The 22,842-nt window shown below is 45.1% G+C and overlaps 2 protein-coding genes across 2 annotated transcripts; one reads left to right on the forward strand and one right to left on the reverse strand.

The window, feature by feature from the left end:
- Positions 1–6,292: 6,292 nt before the first annotated feature.
- MRPL43 (mitochondrial ribosomal protein L43) lies at positions 6,293–9,510 on the reverse strand. The gene is made up of 3 exons (XM_081864032.1): positions 9,316–9,510; positions 7,316–7,422; positions 6,293–6,946 (listed from the first exon to the last, which is right to left on the reverse strand). The coding sequence occupies exons 1-3, from the start codon at positions 9,444–9,446 to the stop codon at positions 6,717–6,719; spliced, it is 468 nt and encodes a 155-aa protein (XP_081720158.1). The 5' UTR covers positions 9,447–9,510; the 3' UTR covers positions 6,293–6,716.
- Positions 9,511–10,226: 716 nt separating this feature from the next.
- Positions 10,227–15,812, forward strand: TWNK (twinkle mtDNA helicase). Its single transcript, XM_081863977.1, has 5 exons — positions 10,227–11,981; positions 12,588–12,828; positions 13,042–13,149; positions 13,727–13,868; positions 14,735–15,812. The coding sequence occupies exons 1-5, from the start codon at positions 10,775–10,777 to the stop codon at positions 15,077–15,079; spliced, it is 2,043 nt and encodes a 680-aa protein (XP_081720103.1). The 5' UTR covers positions 10,227–10,774; the 3' UTR covers positions 15,080–15,812.
- The last annotated feature ends 7,030 nt before the right edge of the window (positions 15,813–22,842 follow it).

The raw sequence follows: 22,842 nt of genomic DNA on the forward strand, positions 1-22,842 counted from the left end.
TCCTTCTCTCTCTCTCTTTTTGGTTGTTGTTTTTTCCGTTGGCGTTGATGGTTTGTTTTCCAATTGCTGTAAAAAAAGATCTTATTTAAATGGAATTATATTTATATATAAAAACAATGATCGATAAACAGGAGCCACAGCGATCTGTTGGGTTTGTCTGGGTGGGGTATATCGGAATGTGCCCTTGGCTTGTGTGGGGAATGATGTTGTCGGGCTGGACAGTGGGGTGGTTAGAGGGTGGTTTCCTACCAATAGTTGCAACGGCCAGAAGGGCATCAGCAGTCATAATGAGGGGACAGGAAGTGCAGCTGCCATTTCAAGAGGTAGGTAACAAAACTTCTTTGTTACACCCGAATTACATCAAATTCAAATCACGTTTCAAATACATCTATATAAATAGAATTAAGGGTATTTTTTCTGAGCATCAGATATAAATGATGGCTATTGGTTAATCCTTTGGGTTTGGGTTTTCCTTAGATGACATTAGGAGATGCTTTCAGTTCCTTTGGGGGGTTTTTGGGGCACAATCACAGTCCACAACTTGTTAGTGTTGGCCCATAGCAAATGGTCTCTCTGCTATGGTATTAGAGGGGCTAGGCAGCTGAATGGAGAAACCTTAGTATATCACAACTAATGCCCAATAGTTTCTTTAAAAAGAAATTAACTATGGCTTACAGCCTATGAGCTTTTGAATGACACCTTGCTGGTGCAAAATAACTGAGCTGTTTCATCCAAACTTTGCTGTTTGCTTATGTGAACCTGCAGGAAAACAGTGCCCTCTGCTGAAGTTGAATTGCAATTTGTCCATACTCTCTCCTGTTGCCCTGAGAGCAAAGTGTTTGTCTCACTGTCATTTCACCTGTCTGGCAACAGGCCTCCTGCAAGAGTGGTGGGTGAGAGGACAGGTTTCAGTACAACCTTAATAGTCTTTAGAAAGTTTAGTCTTGCCTTCTCCAATGTACAAGAATAGTTGTTTTGCTCCTGGTCTGAACTAGCACGAGTCTCTTGCTAAATCTAGATCATGGTTTCTCCCATCTGAAATTATTATTGCTTTGTCAAACTGGAGTAAGGGGTAAGAGTGACATCCCCTAATACAGTGGTACCTCAGTTTTCAAATGTCTCCATTGATGAACATTTCAGTTTACGAACACCATAAACCCGGAAGTAAATGCTTCGGTTTTTGAACACTCCTCAGAAGTCGAACATGCCACGTGGCGTCCGCTGAGTGCAAGATCTGGAGGCCTAGCTGTTGGAAACCACACCTTAGTTTTCAAACATTTCAGAGGTCGAACTGTCTGGAATGGATTACGTTCAAAAACCGAGGTACCACTGTATTCGCAGTTGTGTAAGGCAGCACCATTCCTAATGGGTGACTAGAGAAATCTCTTTCATAGAGCTCATAATGGTACCCTAAGGACTAATCAAAAGAACCAGCAATGTCTGGCTGTGCACTGCCATGGGCAAGCACTGGTGTCTGAGTGACCCATGGGTGAGAAATGACAGGGAAGTAGGAGTAGAATCTCTTAGCCCAATCCATCTGCAATACAGGGTAAAAAAACCACCAGTCTACATACCACAGAGTTTAGTCTTGTAAGGACATATTTGTGGTGCACTTAAGGAAGTTCTTGTCACTGTCATTGTTTCTCATGATCTTCTATGAGCCTTTAGGAAATCTAATTTATGTGTCATTCACATAGCATTGATACTGGAGACCTCAATATAAATTTATCATGCATTTCAGACCTAGAGGGAGAGTGTCACAGGTTGCAATGTCATTTATGACATCTTACACAGCCTTGTTTTCAACCCAATGGACGCTTAACACAGTTGCTGCTCTTCTCTGCCTTGGGTTCTATCATAGAATTATAGTTGGAAGGGGCCTTGAGGGTCATCTAGTCCAACCCCCTGCAATGCAGGAATCTATGATAAGGTTTTCATTTACATATCTGATGGGATTGGGGGAAACTCTCCACCTTCAATCCTCAGAGTTGCCCTTTCCCAGCTCTGTAGTATCCTTTTTGGTGAGACATGCAAATTATACACAGTATTCTAAATACGTGCACTCCTGTTTTGTGTCAAGGGCATTAAGATACTTTTATTTTCAGTTGGGTCTGGGAGACCCAGCATCTGGCGGCACCAGGCTGGGAAAAGCTGTTTTTACACTTGTACATTGACCCTCTTTTTACTGTTTTGATGTCAAATCACACCCTTTTTAGAGAGATCCCTTGCAGGGCTCTTTGCAATCTACTTGGGTTTTCACCACTCTAAATAACCTGATGTCATTTGCAAACTGGGGGGTACTGAAAAAGCCATCTGGTGATTATTAGGAAGGCTTCAAGAGCATTTTCAATGCACTCAGATTATACAAGTACAGAAATTTATGAGTGAAAGTTTCAGCATCTTCAGAAACTGCTTTAGTTTTAATAAAAGCAAGTTTCTAGTCTTTGTGACTGCTAATTACATTAATGTTTCTCACACAATACAAAGCTACAGTTTGGTACACACTTCTTCTACACCTTCATTACTTAACCCGAGCATGAGATTTTTAATAGTTATAGTCAAAACATCCAATACAAAGAATCTCTCCTAATAATGGTCTTCTCTCCAATCAAAAGAAACCAAACCACATGCAAGACAGAAGACAAGCATAGGGACAATCCCCTTGATATAGTAAGGGTTGTATACAATGCTTCTTGTATGGAGTTCTGCTCATGCAGTGGGATGTCCCCTTGCTATCTCTGCACGCCCTCAAAATCCAAGGTGGTCTTCCAACCCTCTGGGGGCAGATTCTGAGCATGGGGCAGGGGACAAGGGCTGCTGGGGAATAGAAAATTTCATTGTGCAAGCACCAGCCTGTTGACAGTAGCAAACGGCATTAAAACAAGGCTCAAACAGGAGAAGGAAGCAAGCCAGGAATTTATTGAACACTGGGACAATACACCAGACAGATTAGGAGGTTGCTGTTCAGAATCTTGAATACTAATGTAATCCTGGAAATAAGTCCCATTGAAGAGTGTAGGACTACCTGATAAGTAAACCTGCATACGGAACATGTGTGTGTGTGTGTGTGTGTGTGTGTGTACTGCCCTTCACCCAAAGGTCACAGGGTGGTTCACAACATGAAAAATATGCAAGCTGTATCTCCTAGTGTAATGTAACAGAAATGGAAACCCAAGAGTTATTTTTATCCCTTTCAATCAGTTTCTTTTTGCTGCTAGTTCAGAGTCCTGCCACTGCCATACATCTTATGAAGACTGAAAACATGGCATATGAAGAATCTAGGTTGGGTTCAATCTTGTGCTCAGTGGAATTCTGCTTGCACTGGAGAAAGCAGGTGGGGAGGCAGTTTTTACTAACTGCCTTCTCCCTGCGCCCTCTCTCATAATCTGTTCTAGAGGGTTGAGGGATCCCCCAGAACAGCATGGGAAACTGCACTAGGGGATGCTCCACTGGATCCAAATTTCTTCCATTAATAGAAGACATTCATGGAAGGGAATGTCTAGAACCAACCCATTAAGTGCAAAAAGAATTTGTTCTTACAAAACAACATTCCTGGTCTGCCTACATGCTGCTCTGTCTGCTTCTTGCCCTAGCTTTCTCATTAACTGCAGTTCATGCCAAACTGAAAGCACTTTCCTGCTCCAATCTCCACTCCTGTTAATGAAACGTAAAAACTTCTAAAAAGACATTTTAAGTTCTTGTTTAAAACATTTAAGAGCACAGCTCAAACCTCCTGATTGATACACAGTTTAACAGAAATGTAAAATTCAAACTGATCAGAATGCCATAAAAGGAATTTTTACTCAAAGTCTTAAGATCTGTTGGACTGGCGTTCCTGAAATAGAAGTATCACTTGCTGGCATGTTATAAAAGTCCACAATGTCCCTGGGAAGCAAAAAAAAAAAAAAAAAAAAAAAAACGTTTCCGAGCACAATTCAAAGTGTTGGTGCTGACCTTTAAAGCCCTAAACGGCCTCGGTCCAGTATACCTGAAGGAGTGTCTCCACCCCCATCATTCTGCCCGGGCACTGAGGTCCAGCACTGAGGGCCTTCTGGCGGCTCCCTCATTGCGAGAAGCAAAGCTACAGGGAACCAGGCAGAGGGCCTTCTCGGTAGTGGCGCCCGCCCTGTGGAACGCCCTTCCAGCAGATGTCAAAGCGATAAACAACTACCTGACATTCAGAAGACATCTTAAGGCAGCCCTGTTCAGGGAAGTTTTTAACGTGTGATTTTACTGTATTTTTGGTTTCTATGGAAGCCGCCCAGAGTGGCTGGGGAGGCCCAGCCAGATGGGCAGGGTATAAATATTATTATTATTATTATTATTATTATTATTATTATTATTATTATTATTATTAGAAGCAAAAGTTAGATGCTGGTTGCTTCCTCCCCTTGCTAATCAAAGAAGCGTTATATCCTTCCCATTGCTGCACAACCTGGTGAAGCTGAAAATGCCAAGACACCTTGAACTGTTGCAAAAGGCCCATACTTTGCAAGCAAACTGCAAAGGGAATGTAAACAAAGGCAGCACATGCCCAAAATTATGCCCTGGCCGTACGTAGGGCCATATTACGCGCTAGCTTAATATACTGAGGTGAAGTGATGGCAAACTCTTCTTTTTAGTGGTATGGCCTTTATGGAAGCCAGGTCATAGCTCTATGACAAATTAAATGCTTTGTGTGTAGGGAAACTCGAATTCAATCCTCATCACCTCCAGTTGGATCGGGGGTAGAAGGGCCAGAAAATACCTCTGCCTGGGATTCTCAAAAGCCCCTGGCAATCACAATAGGCAGAACTTGGTTAGACAGAGCAAAGACCTAACTCAGTTTAAAGCAGCTTCATATTCTTACCCTTATACCAAGGTAAAAATCCCATTTCATGTATGTAGTTTCTTCTGCCAAGACTCTGGCGCATGTTGATAATCTATGACAAAATCTCTGAAAGGAACCAGATGAGAACTTGCTTCTGCCAAGCTGCCAGTTGCTTTTTTTCTTTTGCTGCCAACATTGCTAATTAATTGATTCAGATTTCCCAGTGCTTTCCATTAAGAGATGGCAGGGGTTTTACAAGGAGAAAGGGTTCTCTTTAATTTATATTTAATAGAAGGGAGGAGAGATGGGGCAACTTGTATAAAGGCAATGGAAAACAGCCACTCAATGTAGACAAGGGTATGTAGACTTGTTTAGAGAAAAGTTCCAGCTGATTTCTACTTGCCTGAATTCTCTCTCTGTGTGTGTGTTTTCGGAATGGTTTGGAAACCAGGTATAAGAATTTCAACTCCAATATCCTAGCCAAACTGCAGCTCAGTGCTAAATGATGTTTGATTTCTAGCATCTCCAAATAAGATGATATCTGGCACTACATCTGAACAACAACAAAAAATACCTCTAGCCCAGACTCTTATGAAATTCTAGTGAACAGGGAGATTTTTATACATTTGCTAATTCAAAGGAAGGGTGGATAACTCATTGTTTCTTTCTGTGCTGGCCAATGAAGTTTGGTGGTGTTCCCACAGGCTGAATGTCAAAGGTAACACTACTTCAGCACAAATTAATCCTTTCTGTACTGTATGCACAGGAAACACTGGCTCTTTCCAGCAGAACAGTACATGACTCTCCTTTTAAAGTTGTGTAGATGCTACCTCTGAAGGCATGAGGAGCCAAACCTTACTATGTTGCACCAAGGAAAGCTAGCAGAGTAGGGAATCAACACCTCTATCATCTTGCCTCCTTCCATCTGGAGAAGCCAAGGGGAAGGTACTCAGACTTGCTGAGCAACTCAGCACCATCCTCTACAGGGTATGTAGAGGCAGGAGGGAAGGTTGAACCAATGCAAGCACCACCTTCAAAGACCCCTTCAGACCTTCACTCACTGAGCTCAAAAACCTCAAGAGGACTTCTAGGCGTGTTCAGCTGAGCATTGCTAGAAGCCTCCCCAAGATCAAAAATCCTAACAAGGCAGGGTGCCTGTTTCTGTAAAATCTTTTATAACTGGAATCAGAAGCCCTCTCCAGACCTTTGTACTAAACATGCAAAAGTCAGGGGGAGGAAGGAGAGTGAGTGCCTGACATGCAGGGCACACCACGGGTTAAGGTGCCACATGCAGGCTTGGCCATCTACAAACATTTAGCCCTCCATGCTTGAGCTGAACACTAAAACAGGGCTTAGGAAACAATTATCACGGGCAACGCAGCTTCCAGTGAAGAGAGGAATTCACAATTAGTACTCTACTGACTTAAGTATTTGCAACTCAAGGCATGTTCATTAGCAAGAAAGCTCTCGGAGAACCTTACAGGTCGTTCCATCCATTTATTTCCAATTCCAGCAAGAGTAGCATTAGCCAAGGATAACATTCAGCACAAAACATGGATAAGACAAGCTGCCAGCACAAGTAGCTGGTGGTGTAGAGAACAGTTGCCTCTAAAGTCTCTGCCACTCTCTTGAGGAGGAGGAGCAGCCAGTCCCATCCAGTTCTAGGCCTTGTTCACCATTGACCTGGGCTGGCCTGTGACTTAGCTGATAAAACACAACAAATCAGGTAGGAAACTGTCCGATGTCAACATACAGTAGTTTGGAATCCTTTCAAAGCCCATTTCTTTCAGGAGAGGGATGATATTCTTCCTCCAGATGAATTATATCAATGTAGCTCTATGATCTTGGCCTGGATACAAGAAATTCCCACTCACAAAAGCCCCGGGCGGTTTGTACCATTGTAGATTTAGTTTTTGGGGGGCTGCAGAAGCTGCTGACCCACAGCTTCCACATTGAGCTTGCTGGGCTTATTTGTGAATGGGTGCCACTGGCCTTGGATACTGGGATTATCTGTATGGAAAGGCTTTCGGATACGGATGATCTCCAGGCCAGACTGGCCTGCCAGCTTCTGGATGACCTTTGCAATCTCATCCACTGTCTTGCTGGTTAAACACTCTACCTTCACGGTTCCATTCACTAGAAAGAAAATTAGGTGGACAAAATGTGGACCAATTCTTTTTCTGTTTGGAGAAATAAGATTCCCTGGGCACTTAAACCCAAATCCCAAGGATTTTTTGTTGATGAACCTCAATAAATCCACACATCCACCCTCTTACTCCTGAATGTTACAAACTAAGGCCTGATTTACAGCTCCTTGGTGTGTAAGTCTTTCAGCAAATAGCACACATCAATTGCTGCTGAGGGTTGCCTTAGAAGCCTTGTTGAGACAGGGTGCACCCTCCCTGCTGATTTTTAGGAGCAAGTTTCACAGGAAATGCCAATAACAGCCAACACCAATCTCTCGTTAACATGGCTCTAATGCAAAGCTGCATTTTCTATACTTACTGTATTCAGCAGTCAATGTAGGGACCCTGCACTGCTTTGGAGCAACGTAGAACACAATCCCAGGGTTCTGCCTGGCAAAATCCACCACCTTTTCTTCAATGTATTCTCTAGAACAAAAAAGAAAGGAGTCACTGAGGTATTTAAATAACTGTTCTTATGAACAATTGAAGGAGAGCTCAGGAAAAGCTGCCACCACCATCTGCAATTGGGGGACTTCAACTGCAGTAATTCCCATTGGGCAGCATTGCAATCTACATAAACTGCAGGCCAGGTAAATATTTCTTCATTAACTATTCTGTGATTCTATACAAAATTATTCAGAACAACAGAAAGGACAGGCAATTCCCTTTTGGCAGCCACCTACCCACCTAAAACAGTTAGCCCAATTTTTAAAAATATTAGTAGCATAAATATATGGTACTAGGCAGGCACCCTAGTTATAGTGTTTTAAATGCCTGCTAAAAATATTATTTCAACAGGCCTATCCCAAAACATAGTTGAGATATACAATTTTAATGTTCGCTAATTTTATCTGTGTTTTACTGATAATTGTTTTATGTGCATCCCTTAGAGGGTCCCCCCCCCATTAAGCAGTTTAAACATTTTTCAAAACAGATGAAAATGACCAGATTATAGTATGCCAGAAATAGAAAGCAAGTGGGGCACTTTCTAGAGATGCATGAAGGCCAAAGACTTCAGTTTCATAAATATATACTCTTAATAAGCAAGCGAATCACAACCCAAAAGAATGAAAAAAATATTCAAAGCCATCAACCAAGTCTTTATTGCTCTTGGACATTACTTTATTAATATGAGTCAGTAATATTTCTACCTGAATACAGTGGTACCTCGGGTTAAGAACCTAATTCGTTCTGGAGGTCCGTTCTTAACCTGAAACTGTTCTTAACCTGAAGCACCACTTTAGCTAATGGGGCCTCCCACTGCCGCCATGCTGCGGTGGCGTGATTTCTGTTCTCATCCTGAAGCAAAGTTCTTAACCTGAGGTACTATTTCTGGGTTAGTGGAGTATGTAACCCAAGGTACCACTGTACCAGCCACCTGATGTATAAAGACGCTCTTCCACAAAACACACAATTTCTCATATGCCTTGAAAACCTATTTGATTCTGAGCTATAAAGCTAAATGTCTAGTGTTTTGATTTCTATATTAAGGAGTTTTTATAGTTTTGTGCAGATTAGGTCATGTTTTGACTATACAAATGTTTTAAGTTTTGTATCAAACTAGTATATATTTTATTGAATGACATTGAATACATTGCAGCAGCCTTTGGCTATAAGCAATAAACTTGACCGACTGACTGACACACATGTATTCCCCCCCCCATCCTAATCTGGAAACTTCAAACTGAATTTCAAGGCCCTAAAAAGTAAGAATTCAGTGACCCCCTTGGCTCAGATATGAAAGTCAATACAGTATTCCAGTGGCTATTCCTCTTCCCTCCTCCTCCCTCTTTCTTTTTTTGCACCATGTATTTTACCTTTTAATGGGGGCGGGGGGCAGGGACTGTCTCTTTTTAAATTGAACCATACTTACTTTATCATAAATGTGCAATATAAATTTTTACTTATCAGTCAGTCAATAAGAACTCAACAGTGCTACACAGTGCTTTTTTTTCCTTTAAAAAATGTTTAGGGGCACTCTCATTTTGACTCAAAAACACCCTTTTATAGTTCAAATCGGGGGAAATAAATACTACAGTAAGCGGACAAAAGTACTGTACGAAGATTCACAAATGTTTAGGAGTATGCGTGCCCCTGCGTCACCCCAGGGGGAAAAAAAGTTTTGGGGAGCCTCTCGGCTGAAGGGCAGGGCGAAAACGGCCCACGACTGCAAAGAGAGGCTGCAGCGTCCGCGTTGCGCAGAGCCGAAGAGTCAAGCCCCGCTCGAAGCCCTTCTAGGGAGGAGACCAGCAAAGGGCGCTCCGGAGAAGCCAGAGCCCCGGCACCTCTTTGCGGGCGGGGGGGGGAGCAGCAGCGTACCTGGCGCCCCGCGAGCTCGGCGCATCCCGGCTGACCGTCAAGGTGAGGCGCTGCAGCTGCCCCACGTAGCGGCCCACCCCGTTCCTCAAGACGCTGGCCAGGAAGCGGCTCGGGGTGCCTCGGCCGGTCATGGCAGATGAAAGCGGGATGGGAGCAGGTTGGCCGCCTCCCTCTCCTCCTCACCGGAAGGAGAAGCAGCGGAGGAAGGGACGCAGGGAGGCCGCTAGCGCCCTAGAGCTACTCTGGTGGGAAAGTGACAGATAGGTAGCCGTGTTGGTCTGCCATAGTCAAAACAAAACAAAACAAATTCCTTCCAGTAGCACCTTAAAGACCAACTAAGTCAGTTCTTGGTATGAGCTTTCGTGTGCATGCACACTTCTTCAGATACACTGAAACAGAAGTTTCCAGACCCTTCTATATAGTGAGAAGGTGGGGAGGGGTATTACTCAGAAGGGTGGTGGGAATGGGTGATCTATCTGCCAATCACCCAATCCCACCACCCTTCTGAGTAATACCCCTCCCCACCTTCTCACTATATAGAAGGGTCTGGAAACTTCTGTTTCAGTGTATCTGAAGAAGTGTGCATGCACACGAAAGCTCATACCAAGAACTAACTTAGTTGGTCTTTAAGGTGCTACTGGAAGGAATTTTTTTATCTGGTGGGAAAGTCCTACGAAGGCTCTGACGGTCACTTTTTACGCCCGTCTTTTTTTTTGCCTGCCCAGTAGAAATAGCAAAGGTCACCGTTAGTCTGTGCACTTAGAAGCGCCTAACTTGCCACGGCCGCCCTATTATACACTCGCCAAGTGCTAACGTGGAAATGACGCCTCTATAGTTTCCTATCTCTATATACCTGGCTCGACGTTTGAGGCCAGGATCCCCGCGCGGAAGTGACGTTTTCATGTTGTGTTGTTGTTCCGGGGCGCAGCGATCGCGCGCTCCCTGCAGCCGCACGTGGGGGGAAGGATGATGCTCGATCCGAGACAGGCGCGGAGCTCTCCGATCGCGCGGTGACAGGAGGGAGGGAGGGCGGGGAGGTCGAGTTTGGGGGCAGGTGCTGCTTGTTGCAGCGGATCGGGGCTTCCTTCAAAGCGGCCGGTTGCCGGGGGCTGAAATCTGGGGCTGGCGCCTCTTTGCCCATCGCAAGGCAAAGCGGGGTTATGCGGCGGGACTCGCGCCGCGAGCGAGGAAGTGGTTGGGGTGGCCGGGAGGGAAGCGGCGAGGCAGAGGAGGGGATGGTTGAGGACGGGGTTGCTTCTCTGATGAAGGCAAGTCTGCGCGCTCGTGCGATTAGGAGGGAGAGGTATTATAGCAAGGTGAAATAAGGCAGTCTCGATATGGGAGAGGTTGCTCTTGGGGGAAGGTTTCCCAGCAGAGGTTTTTAGTGTGCCAGTCTGGAAGGTTACTGTCTTGAGAGGATGCTCTTGGCAGGCATCTTTCTGCCACTGGTACAGAAAAAATGTGGTTCCTCACCCGCTCCTTGTTCAGTCTTTCAAGCCACTGGCCCCTTAGGGGCAGGCTGATCCTTGCAGGGAGCAAATCCTGTAGGTCTTACAAGAAAGAGACGCTTCCGTCCCCAGAAGGGCCGATCCCCCCAGTTTCAGTCACAGAGATTCGCCAGTATCTGAGGGCGCAGGGCATCCCCTTTCATGATGGCTATAGTTGTCTTCACGTGCCCAGTATTTTTGTGGAGGAGCAGCAGCAGGTCCGCCATAGCTACAGCCTCTTCATCGACAAGACCACTGGCCGCTTTTTGTGCACAGCTTCATTGGCTGAAGGTAACTGGCAAGACTTTCAGGCCAGTGTAGAGTTGCGACATAAAGGGATGGCTGTGGGTGGCCTGGAAGAGGCCAGTGGGCAAAGAGACCAAGATGGGAAAGATGCCATGCATATATGGGAACGAGCCCTGCCTCTCTGGGAACTGCTGGATGAGCAGGAGACTCAGGAGGCCAAGGCTATGTTCGGCATTTCCAATGTCTCAAATGCCACACTCAAACGGTTTGGAGTACGTTACTTGCGGACAGCGCGGACCTTGGTTTTCCCTTGGTTCAGTCCCCGTGGCACCAGCCTGAAGGGGTTAAAGCTTCTGGGAGTTGAGCGCCAAGGGGAAATGGTGCACTATGTGGAGAACACCCTACCTCGCCCTGTGGCCTATCACAACCTCTTTGGATTGCCTCTGATCAGCCGACGAGATACAGAAGTTGTACTGACTGGCCGTGAGCTGGACACATTGGTGCTGCACCAGGTGACTGGGCTACCCACTTTGGCCCTGCCCCGGGGGATTTCCTGCCTCCCGCCAGCCCTTCTCCCCTACTTAGAACAGTTCAAGCGGATCACCCTGTGGTTAGGGGAGGACCTCCGCTCCTGGGAAGCTGCCAAACTCTTTGCCCGCAAGCTGAACCCGAAGCGTTGTTCTTTGGTGCGGCCAAGTGACCAACAACTACAGCCCCTGGAAGCTTTCACCCAGGGCATGAACCTCACCAAGATTCTGCGCTCCGCTCTACCAGCTGGCCACAAGTCCATCATTTCATTTCGCCAGCTGCGGGAAGAGGTGCTTGGGGAGCTGGCCAATGTGGAGCAGGTGGCAGGTGTCAAGTGGGCTCGTTTTCCAGAACTGAACAAACTCCTCAAGGGTCATCGAAAAGGGGAGCTCACTGTATTCACAGGTGTGTAGCTATGTGTTTTGTGGCACTTTAACTCTCATTCTCCATTCACTCTGTGTGTGTGTGTGAGAGAGGGAGAGAGTGTGTGTGTTCCCTTGTAAATTTCAGCTGGATGTCTTCCCCAGGGTCTCTTCAAAGGATACTGCAAGTAGCTGACTGACTTTTCATTCACAAGTCATTTACAATCAAAGGCTTATTGAGCCTTCAATTAGAAAATGATGCAGTATGCTTTAGTACTGTGTGGTTCTTGGCTTTTTTGTTGTTGTTGTAATGCCTGCTTGCCAGCTCAATGACTTGTTGCAGAGTTGGGCTACCTCAATCTGGTGGCTCTTGAGCTGTCCGTTTTTTCCTTCAGGAATGTAAGGAGTCTAACCTATATTTTGCTATTTTCTGCCTTAGACCAATTTTCATGTCACTACTTGCCATGAATGCTGATTGCCGTTACTCCCACTAAATAACTGGGTTGTTTTTTTGTCTACATCTGAAGTGGGTGGTCTTTCAGAAGAAAGGGCGTGTTGGTCTACACATGAAAACTCAAGGTGAAAACCATCTATCCTGTAGGTTGCAACAGCCTGTCCTCATATTAATTTTATCCTGTCTGTGGAACAGGCCCAACGGGCAGTGGGAAGACAACCTTCATCAGTGAATATGCCTTGGACCTCTGCACACAGGGAGTGAACACTTTGTGGGGCAGCTTTGAGATCAACAATGTGCGCTTGGCCAAGATTATGCTTACCCAGTTTGCCATGGGGAGGCTGGAAGAGCAGCTGGAAAAGTATGACGAGTGGGCAGACAAGTTTGAGGATCTTCCGCTCTACTTCATGACTTTCCACGGGCATCAGAATATCAAGTAAGGTTCAGGGTGGCAGCTTCCCTCCTGCATGTCATGGCTTAATGTTCTTGATGTGATGCAGTAGTGGGCATGAAGCAGTGTTCTAGTTGTTCAGATGCTAAGGCCGCATTCCTGTTCATATTTCCACGTGTGACCCTTATTTCAATCTTTTCTTTTTCAGGACTGATGATGAAAGATGTGTGTGTAATTGTGATGGTCTCTTCCATGCAGGACAGTGATAGACACCATGCTGCATGCTGTGTACATGTATGATATCAGTCATGTGATCATCGACAATCTCCAGTTCATGATGGGCCAGGAACAGCTCAATGTGGACAGGTAAGCTCCCCCACATGCATTCATCCTTTGGCCTAGACTCTTTTTTTACAACACTGTATTTCTCCTCTACCTTCTTTAAAAAATGACTCAGTGTGTCACTTATTTATAGTGACATGAAAATAATTGTAATCATGCCGGTGTAAACAGTAGTCCTGACTGAGAGTGAATTTCTTCCTTAACCATAGATAAGCATTCTTTTGGTAGTGACAGTAACTACAGTTAGGCCTTCTAGTCGTTTTTATGTTTTATTTTTTGTGGTCATTTTATGGTACTGTATTTGGATTTTAAAAGTTGTACTGTGTTTTAAGTGTCTTGTAAGTCACCTTGAGACTTTTTATAAAAAGCAGTGAACATAATAAATAAATAGGAACATGTTCAAGAGGAAAATAGTGTCTCTCACTATGAAAATGTGCAGTTCTTCTTTTCATCTTCTACTAATATTCATTTCCCCTCTCTAGCAGGTAAACATCAAGTAACCTTTCTTTTCAAATTGTGTTCTTTGTACTTCACTATTCATGTGTCTAATGTAATTACTTTTGCTACAAGGTATATTTATTCCACCATGTTGCCATTCTAGGCTAGCTGTGCAAGACTACATAGTGGGTGCCTTCCGGAAGTTTGCCACAGAAAACAGCTGCCACGTCACCGTGGTCATTCACCCCCGGAAAGAAGATGAAGAGAGGGAGTTGCAGACGGCCTCGATTTTTGGGTCTGCAAAGGTGAGAATTTGTGTGGAAGTGGGCAAATTTGGTCTTTGGAGAGCTTATATTTCCAGCTTAGCTCAAAGTGTGTGTACTTTATCCTTAACAATCAAGAGTTCATTGCACCACTCTGTATCCCTAACATAGTGGCTGTTGGAATTGCTAAGTCTGGTATGCAATTCTCTGTCCCTTTGATCCCTTCTGGCTATAGTGGGTATGGGTAACCTGTGGACCTTCAGATGTTGTTGGGCTACCACTTCCATCACCCCTGGTTATCCTGGATGGGGCTGATAGGAGTTGGTGGCCAACAGCATCTTGAGAACCACAGGTTCCCCATGTCTGGCCCATAAGAATCCATTTTTTCTGCATATTTGGGCTGGTCTAACTAGACAACCCATAGTCAGATGATTTAACCATCTTCTGCCTAGCAACTCCTAGTGACAGAAGTAGGACGGCTTCAGCTGGCACCCTTTGATGTACTTGTGCTTAATTTTCTCCCGTTACAGTCAGTGGGATTAAAGTGCTTACTTGTTTATTAGATTGTATCATTCTCACTTTTAAAGAATGAAGATACCTACATTGTGGTTCTTGATCCTTAGCTGGCTAGAGGATCTGAGAAAAATACTGCATGTCTCAACTTGTTGCGAATTGTTTGCAGGGAAAACTGTGCAGATAACCTGGGGAAAGTGTAGCAAGATCACCTGACTGGCCTAAGACCCACCACATTCAGTACAATTGCATTCATATCGCATGTACTCTAAATCTGCTTTTTTTTTAGCTGCAGGCTGCTGCTCCTCATACTGCTGAGCTACATTCCATGCTGTACAAAATGGCTGCCCCTTCTCCCCTCAAACAATAACTTTCCTTCTGCGTCTCTTGCGCAGGCCAGCCAGGAAGCCGACAACGTGCTGATCCTGCAGGACAGGAAGCTGGTGACAGGCCCAGGAAAGCGCTATCTACAGGTCTCCAAGAATCGCTTTGATGGGGATGTGGGAGTCTTTCCCCTGGAGTTCAGCAAAGCATCCCTCACCTTTTCTACCCCCGTCAAAGGCAAAGCCAAGCTGAAGAAGGTAAAGGATGACAATGGTGTGCCTGCCAAGAAACCAGCAGGTGCCGGTGGAGCTTCAAAGAAGCAGAGGTCTCAGTCCCCCAGCAGCACAGCCCCTGCCCCAGGGACCTCTCCTGATGAGCCCATCAAACCAGGAGGAGGAGGAGGAGGAGGAGTGTAGGACTTGGAAAAGGGTTGGAAGCCAGCAAAATCACTGCCTCACATCTGATCATAGGAATAATCATTGGACTGCAAAGAAAGGCACTGGTGGGATATTTCCTGCTTGGTTGCCTGTTTTCCGTTGGGATAATGTGCTGGAAATATGTATGACAAATCTGTGGGGTTGTCACAGGATTTCCAGTATCATTTTACTAATCAAGCAATAATTTGGAGAGGAAACTTTAATACCGGCCTCGTTCCACCCAAGAGGCAACTACTGGGTGGCTCCATTTGTGCAACACAGAGGAGATTGTGCTGTTGGTGCAGGGAAGTAGCTTTGTTTTGCCATCTTCGGCTTAGCCTTGGCCTGGACTCAGTAGCTGCAAAGAGTGAAGACTATATCAAAAGGAACATTGAAAGTACTTCCAAGTTGTTTTGTGTATTTCTTGCACTAGTATGCATACAGAAAAATGGTTTGCCGCAGCCTAGTAAAGTGTTAGATCCCTGGCATGGGATCAGAGGGGACATGCTGTATCCATATGCATTGCAAAAATCACTGGTTAAAATTGCGAATGTTACAACAGGAGCTGTGCTTTCTCTCCTAATCTCAGGGCTTGAATTAAAGTGAGAATGGTTAAATTGAGCCGAGGAGGAGTCAGCAAATCCTGAGATTTAAATGAGCCATGGGTTTGGCAAAGGGGATTGACAAAGCACTTAGCTGTGGAGGTTGAGTAAACGGTTGGCACAAAGGTAAATTGCTCTGAAATGCCCTTCCTTCCTTCAAATTATTTCTTATATGACTGTTCCATACTGGCTCTGGACTTTACTGTTCTAGCCTAATGTGAGTTTAGGAGAGGAGATTACTTGAAGGAAAAACCACACTATTAATGTATTCCAAAGGGGGCTGTTGAAATGCTGTCATTAAGAAAAGTAGCAACTTTGTTGCAAAAGCCTTTTCTAAAGCATTCATGGTTCTATCAAACTTTTGGATCGATCTCCCTGGTTTTGAGGCCGAGTGGGTTTGGGTTTTGTTCACTTCAGTTTTAGCACCAAGAGATACCTCTGTTTAGGATATAAACATGTAGAAATGCTGCTTTTTGAAAACCTATCTCACAACTGACTCTGATCAATGCATAAGCTGAAATGCTTATGGAAGTAAAAGTGTGTTCCCTCAACCTTTATGACTTTAATAAACTGAATCCAAACTAATTCTGACTGTGATTTGGTTTGGCCATGCACACACTGTCTTTTAACAGTATTTGAAATTATCTATGCATTTTAGAAATTACGGGTTAATCGACATTGTGTTGGACGTTGTGTCATTTATTTAAATTAAAAACAGTACAGTTTGTACTTAATGTGTGCTGTTCCTTATACTGTCCACAAGAGGCCAGCCTGTTCAAATGGAAGATTTACATAATATTCCCATGCTAACCCACAGTACCTCCATCACGTGCCAAGCACTGGCATGCTTCTTTGAGCTCTGAAATTGCAGACACAAGAGTATAGCAGCAAGTTCACTAAAACAGGCGATTTGTGGTGTTACTAGCAGTATCATCTAGCCTAAGATTCCCTAGATTTAATGTCCCTGATAGATGCTCAACTACTCTTCATCATCATCATCATCATAATAATAATAATAATAATAATAATAATTTACAGGTAACTAACTTCCATAACCTTCCAAGTTCTTATTCTTGCAATTAAGAGGATCCCTCACTCAACCCAAATATATATATTAATCCACCATGAGCCTCTTTCCTGGTTGTCCTGTTCTGATGTTGCTCAGCAGCTGCTACCCTTTTTCTTAGGGCCTGCATTTTAGCTAGTTAAGAACTTCTGTAATTATCAGCATTGCCTGCAAATGAAAATACTTACTTCAGCCTTTACTCACATGTTTTCCATTCCAGTAACCTGACCTTGTATTTAAGCAACCACTGAATAAGAGCAGACCTCAGAAAGCATAGAAGGACCAGCAGAAGTGATGCAGGAGATGTTTGGGAGTAATAGTTTTTGTGAGACAACATGTAGGGGAGTGGCGAGAGCAACCCTTTTCATCTGATCTTAGGGTTTCAGGGCTTAATTTGTAGGCTATAAGCACTCCTTGACATTGGCTATGCTAACTGTGGCTGATGTGAATTGTAGCCCAAAATGTCTGGAGGATACCAGGTTGAATCAAGGGTTAGTTGAAGGTGATGATTTATGCCATTGCCAATAGAAAAGAGCAGCAGGTCCACACATAGTTTGTTATAATGCTGCGCTCATAATTACCCACTAATGGGATGGCAGGCAAGTGTTTCTTAGATGGACTTCCATCAACCTTTAAAAGTATACTTCCTTTTGCATGAACGTGGCTGTGTTGTATCTTTAATCTCTTTTGCCTACTTGAGTTGGACATCATTTTGGTAAAATGCATGGGGAAATTTAAGAGTTCCACCCTGCACTTTGTAGGAACATTAGGAATCTGCCTTACACTGCATTAGACCTCCAGCCTATATAATTCAGTACGGTCTACAGTCTTCTTCAGCCATGGTTCCCCAGATGTTGTGTTGGACTACAACTCCCACCATTGCTGACCAATGGCTTTGATGTAGTCCCAACAACCTCTGGGGCCCAGCACTGGAGAACAGAGATCTGTTGCACTGACTGACAGGAATATTTCCCAGCCCTCCCTGCAGAGCCTGGGGACTGAAGCTGGGACCTTATGCATGCAATGTGTGATCTCTACCCCTTCCTCTCAGTTCTGTCTCATTGGTCCAAGCAGTGCCAATTCTAGCTTTTTGGGGTGGGTGAGTGGGTCTGGACGAAGTGCTGTCAGTGTGCCTCATTCATGAGCATGGTTGCCACTGCCTATTTGCTTACCTTTCCCCTTGGGTCCAATTGGTACCGCCTCCCAGAGGAAAAGAACAAGAAGTGTGCAAACCATTGTTCTTTCTCCTCCTTGCTCCTCTCACTACTTGCTTGCTCAAGGGAGCAGTCAAGCGGAAGATTCAAGAGGCTGCAGAAAGGACAGCTGTTGTTGTTGTTGTTGTTGTTGTTGTTGTTGTTGTTAATTTATTATTTGTATCTGGGCAGCTTCCACAGAGACCAAAATACACTAAAATGTCACACATTTAAAACTTCCCTGAACAGGGCTGCCTTAAGATGTCTTCTGACATCTGTAGTCCTCCGGGTGATGTTGGACTCCAACTCCCATCAGCCCTAGCAAGCCTGGCCAATGGTCAGGGATGGTCGAAGTTGTCGTCTAAGAGCAGCAGGAGAATCACGCATTCCCCATCCCAGGGCTTTCATGAGTGGCAGTGAACCCCCTGCTCGAGGCATAAGCCCAAAGAGAACTATAAACTGACTGAACTGAAGAGTTGCTGAATTAAACGGCATCCCTGTCAATCTGGTTGCTGAAATAGAAAAGGGTGCAGCCGCTTCTTGTGTAGAGCTACGTGGGGTCTGGAGAGGAAGTCTTGGCATTTTGTTGAATGTCTGGCGCCCAAGGCCTCTTGTGCCATTTTGTTGCTCTGCTTTGCCAAGCCTGGAAAGCGTTGCTGGAGCCGGACAGTCCTGCACCTCTCCAGATCAGCACCGTCAAGTCTCTGGCATGAGGCCTAACTGCTATGAGAAGAAAGTTAACTTCCTTTAGGGCTCTCTGCGAGGGTCTGGTGGCACAAAGACCCTGCCAAACAGCTGTGCCGGGTCTGTTTTCATGGTCTGACACAGACCTCTGTTTTCTCACACTTGCTCTCATTTGTGTCAGAAAGCTACATGCCTGGGAGTATGATCAGGTCAGATGAAGAGAGAAGGTGCAACCTTTCTCTAGTAATATGCTTTTTCTCTGTGGCTAGGTTGTTTTAGACTGTTCCTCCCCTCCCCTTAGCAGCAATTCTTTCCCCTCCATGCCAGTGTTTGAATTGCAGGAGGGAACCAGACCCTAATCTTTTGCCATGGCCCCTGCTTAGAAAGGCTACAGGCAGGACATGGTTGTCTAAAACAGGCCAGCGGGGAGAAGAAGGGGGCTTGTGGATTTTATTATTGGACTCTTCCAGCTTCCTCCCTATAACTTTAAGTGCTGGTTTTGTTCCCTTCCTCCATACTGGCCTTTATCAACCTAGTACCTGACAGCAGTTTTGGACAACAACTCCCATCAGCCCCAGCCAACATCAGGCTGTCCGGGCCTGATGGGAATTGTAGACCAGAATGTATGGTGGGTGCCATCTTGGTGAAGTGAAGTAGACTGTACAATTGCAGGTTCCAAAGGTTTATCCCACAGCAGAGGGTGGCTGATCCTGGAAGGACTCTTTACTACATACCTCAACCTAGTTCTAGTCAGAGCATTCCCCTCTGTTCTGTAGAGGGATGGAAAGGGACCTGGGCAACTGCAGCTTTTAATAATTAGCTTCTGGCAGCACCAGGGCAGGATGAAAAGAACTTGGCCACTGAATGATGGGAACTGGAAGGAGGCAGAGGAACAAGGGCCCAGGGCTGGCTGAGAATCGGGTCTGGACACTGAGGCATGGGCAGGGCCTATTCCTCTGAGAGGATGACCCAATAGCCCGGTTCCCAGTTAGCCTTCAACTTGGCAGCAAGGGATATTTTGAATCCAAACATCACACATTGCAACAGTCTGGACAGAGCGGCACACCAGACTCTGGGTGTGTTTCAAACTCTTCTGCCTCTTGATTTGTGGTTTGAGTTGAAACCAAGGCTGGAGCCTGGAATTCAAACGGGGCTCATCGGAAGCTGAGCTGTGCCTGGAAGCGATTTCCTTTGCTATGGCTAGCTGCTCTTGAAGCATGATTCAATCACAGGCTTCCACCCTCCCTAACCCAAAGCTGTGGGCAAACCAGACATTTGCATCTGTTAGGAAATAAGTGATTTGTGCAACATTGGACCATCTGTATTACAACATGTTTTTCACACCCTTCAAGGAGCCCCTCCCCCATGTACCCCTATGAGGTTTATTTGGCTGAGAGAACCCAAGGTTACCCAGGACTTGGCTTATGTGCCTCAGTGGGGATTTGAATCCTATCTCCACATTCACACCTTAAAGAGCAGTGAATGCTTTTTTGTTGGTTCTTTTTCACTAAACATTCCCTTGCTGTCTGTTCACACCAGCACTGGTCAGTGCCTAATTCATTTCTGCAAATGCTCACATTGGGAAGTGTGTGTGATTTCTTACCTCATCCATAAACAGGTGTGTTTATAGGTTTGGTGCCATCTAGGCACGGTGCCTGGCTGATGTGTAGTCTTTTGTAGAGGTGTTCATGCCCTTAAAGAAACGGATCAGGCACATGCTGAGGGGAAAAGCCAGCATGAAGCTGCTTTGAGAAGCAATACATCAAACAGAAGCATTCCATGAAGAAGTCCAGGATCACAACACATTCTGGATATTGCGGTGTGAACATGTGTTAAAAAGCCAGCACTGGAGCCGCAGTAAACAGAAGTGTGAAGACACCCCAAGTACCTCATTCCAGTCCAACCTCTGAGCTTAAGGCATGCTGTTTAGATCAGGCACCAGTGACTATCGACACCTAACTTCAATAGAAACTGCTGGGAACACAGAATGGTGGGGAAAGGAAAGGTGTTATCCTGGTCACAAACTGTGATGGTTGTTAAAGGTGTGCAAAATGGGTTGATAAGATGGTGCAATGTTTGTGTTTCTTGGATCTTGTCCTTAGGGAGATATGGGAAGGACTCCAGAAACTCTACAAAGATTTCTGCACAACAAGCAAGAGCACACCAAAACACATCTGCCATAGCTGCTAGCAGCTTGATCTGCAAACCAGTTAAACTAGAGTCCTTGGATTAATGCTGCTTGAGTCCCTTTGATCCCAAGGAGATTACAGTTAAGTGTTCCCAGTAACCAGCTTGTTAATGAGGTGGTTTGTTTCACTAAAGCACAGCTACCTTCCCAGTAGAGGCATTTCTAGAATTCTGACCCAGCCATGGGTTTGTTTGTTTTTGCATTTAAAGCAAGATATTGCAAGAGCTGAGCATTAGATCAAGCCAGAATTCCTTACTAAAGGCATTGATTAAGCAATACCAATTTTGCAAGATACCAGATGTGACTTGGTTCTGATTAGTATGTAAACTTGAACTGAAGTATTATAAAGCCTATGGCTCAATGTGCAGTCCAATCTTAAACAGTACTGAGTTATGTGGGACAGATTATCTCATGTACATAGAATTCTAGCTCTTAATAAAATATGTATGTGAGAAGGTCAGGACACATATGTGAAGAAAGGGCCTGAGCTGCCCACCATTTCCCTAAACAATTGTCATGTGTTTCCTGTTATGCGTTCTCATATGCAAAAAAGAGGCCTATCTGACCAAAAAAAAAAAACCCCTTCAAAAAGCTGGGCTGCTTTTTGCAGCTTGTTCCCCTCAACACCAGAGAATCCCATTCCCTTTTCAGCTTTAGGGTTCCAAGACAATCTTATGAAGCTGACCAGCCCTGCTGTTTCTTTGAGAGTAAACTTGAACAAGGGTTGTTTTTAGGCTACAGTTAGTTCAGACTGTGCTCAGGTTTATTTTGTATTTTGTTTTGACTTTCTGCCTGTTCCCCCTCTTCCTTTATACCTTATAAAGTTTCTTAATTTGACCACTGATGTGCGCATGGTTGCCAGCCTTAGAGTTTTAGAATCTCCATGTGCCTAGATGCTTGGTAGTCAGGCTACTGGGAATTTAGGATTGAATCATAAAATCACAGAATCAGAGTTGGAAAGGACCCCAAGGGTCATCTGGTCCAACCCCCTGCAATGCAGGAATCTTAACTAAAGCTTCCATGCCAGATGACCATCCAACCTCTGCTTAAAAACCTCCAAGGAAGGAGAGTCCACCACCTTCTGAGGGAGTCTGTTCCACTGTCAAACAGCTGTTACCATCAGAAAGTTCTTCCCGATGTTTACTCAGAATCTCCTTTCCTGTAACTTGAAGCCATTGGTTCGGATCCTACCCTTTGGAGCAGGCAAAAACAAGCTTGCTCCATCTTCCATGCAACAGTCCTTCAGATATTTGAAGATGGCTACCATATTTCCTCTCAGTCTCCTCTTTTCCAGGCTAAACATACCCAATTCCCTCAACTCTTCCTCATAAGGCTTGGTTTCCAGATCCTTGATCATCTTGGTCACCCTCCTCTGCACATGTTCCAGCTCGTCAATATCTTTCTTAAATTGTGGTTTCCAGAACTGGACACAGTACTCCAGGCGTGGTCTGCCCAAGGCAAATGGCACTGGATAAAGAAATGGCACCCTGGTTTTGGTTCAGAAATGGACTTCTGAGATAATCAGGGCGGAACCATTTGATGCCGGAGTTTTCCCCACCTTACTTCCCAAGAGATTGGGGGATTACTCTGGCAAAGGAGGAATCCTTAGCTTGCTGCGTCCCCCTCCTTACTGAGAAAACTCTGCTGCGAGGGAAGAGAAGGGAAAGGAAGACGCTGGGCAGGGAGAAATCAGCAGCTGTATCTTTGCCCAGTTGTCAAAGCCACATACATGGGGACCTTTCTCACAGAAAACTGGCAGCTGAGTTCCAAGCAGTCCATCTCCAGGCAGGTGGAAGAAGAAGAGAGTGGGCGGGTGGGAGGCTTAAGAACGGGGATCATATTCCCAGCAGCTGGGCCTGGCTTTCTCCTCGCCACTTCTCCTCTTCTCACCCCTAATTCCCACACTCCAAACATCATCCCTCCCCCCTCACCTCCATCCTTTCTTTAATCACTCATTGAAAGGTTTATTAGGGAGGGGTTGATTTAAAGGACAGCTTGCCACCCTTCCTTCTCTGCTCCCCTCTATCAAA

The sequence above is a fragment of the Podarcis erhardii genome, assembly GCF_964252035.2.
Source record: "Podarcis erhardii genome assembly, chromosome: 5".
Lineage (NCBI taxonomy): Eukaryota > Metazoa > Chordata > Lepidosauria > Squamata > Lacertidae > Podarcis > Podarcis erhardii.

Excerpts from the sequence above, each read along its gene's own strand:
- TWNK (XM_081863977.1), top strand. The coding sequence starts at position 10,775 with ATGTGGTTCCTCACCCGCTCCTTGTTCAGTCTTTCAAGCCACTGGCCC. Across the intron at positions 12,829-13,041 it reads CACGGGCATCAGAATATCAA|GACAGTGATAGACACCATGC; the intron begins GTAAGGTTCAGG and ends TCTTCCATGCAG. Across the intron at positions 13,869-14,734 it reads CGATTTTTGGGTCTGCAAAG|GCCAGCCAGGAAGCCGACAA; the intron begins GTGAGAATTTGT and ends TCTCTTGCGCAG.
- MRPL43 (XM_081864032.1), bottom strand. The coding sequence starts at position 9,446 with ATGACCGGCCGAGGCACCCCGAGCCGCTTCCTGGCCAGCGTCTTGAGG. Across the intron at positions 7,423-9,315 it reads CCGAGCTCGCGGGGCGCCAG|AGAATACATTGAAGAAAAGG; the intron begins GTACGCTGCTGC and ends TTTTTGTTCTAG. Across the intron at positions 6,947-7,315 it reads TACATTGACTGCTGAATACA|TGAATGGAACCGTGAAGGTA; the intron begins GTAAGTATAGAA and ends TTTTCTTTCTAG.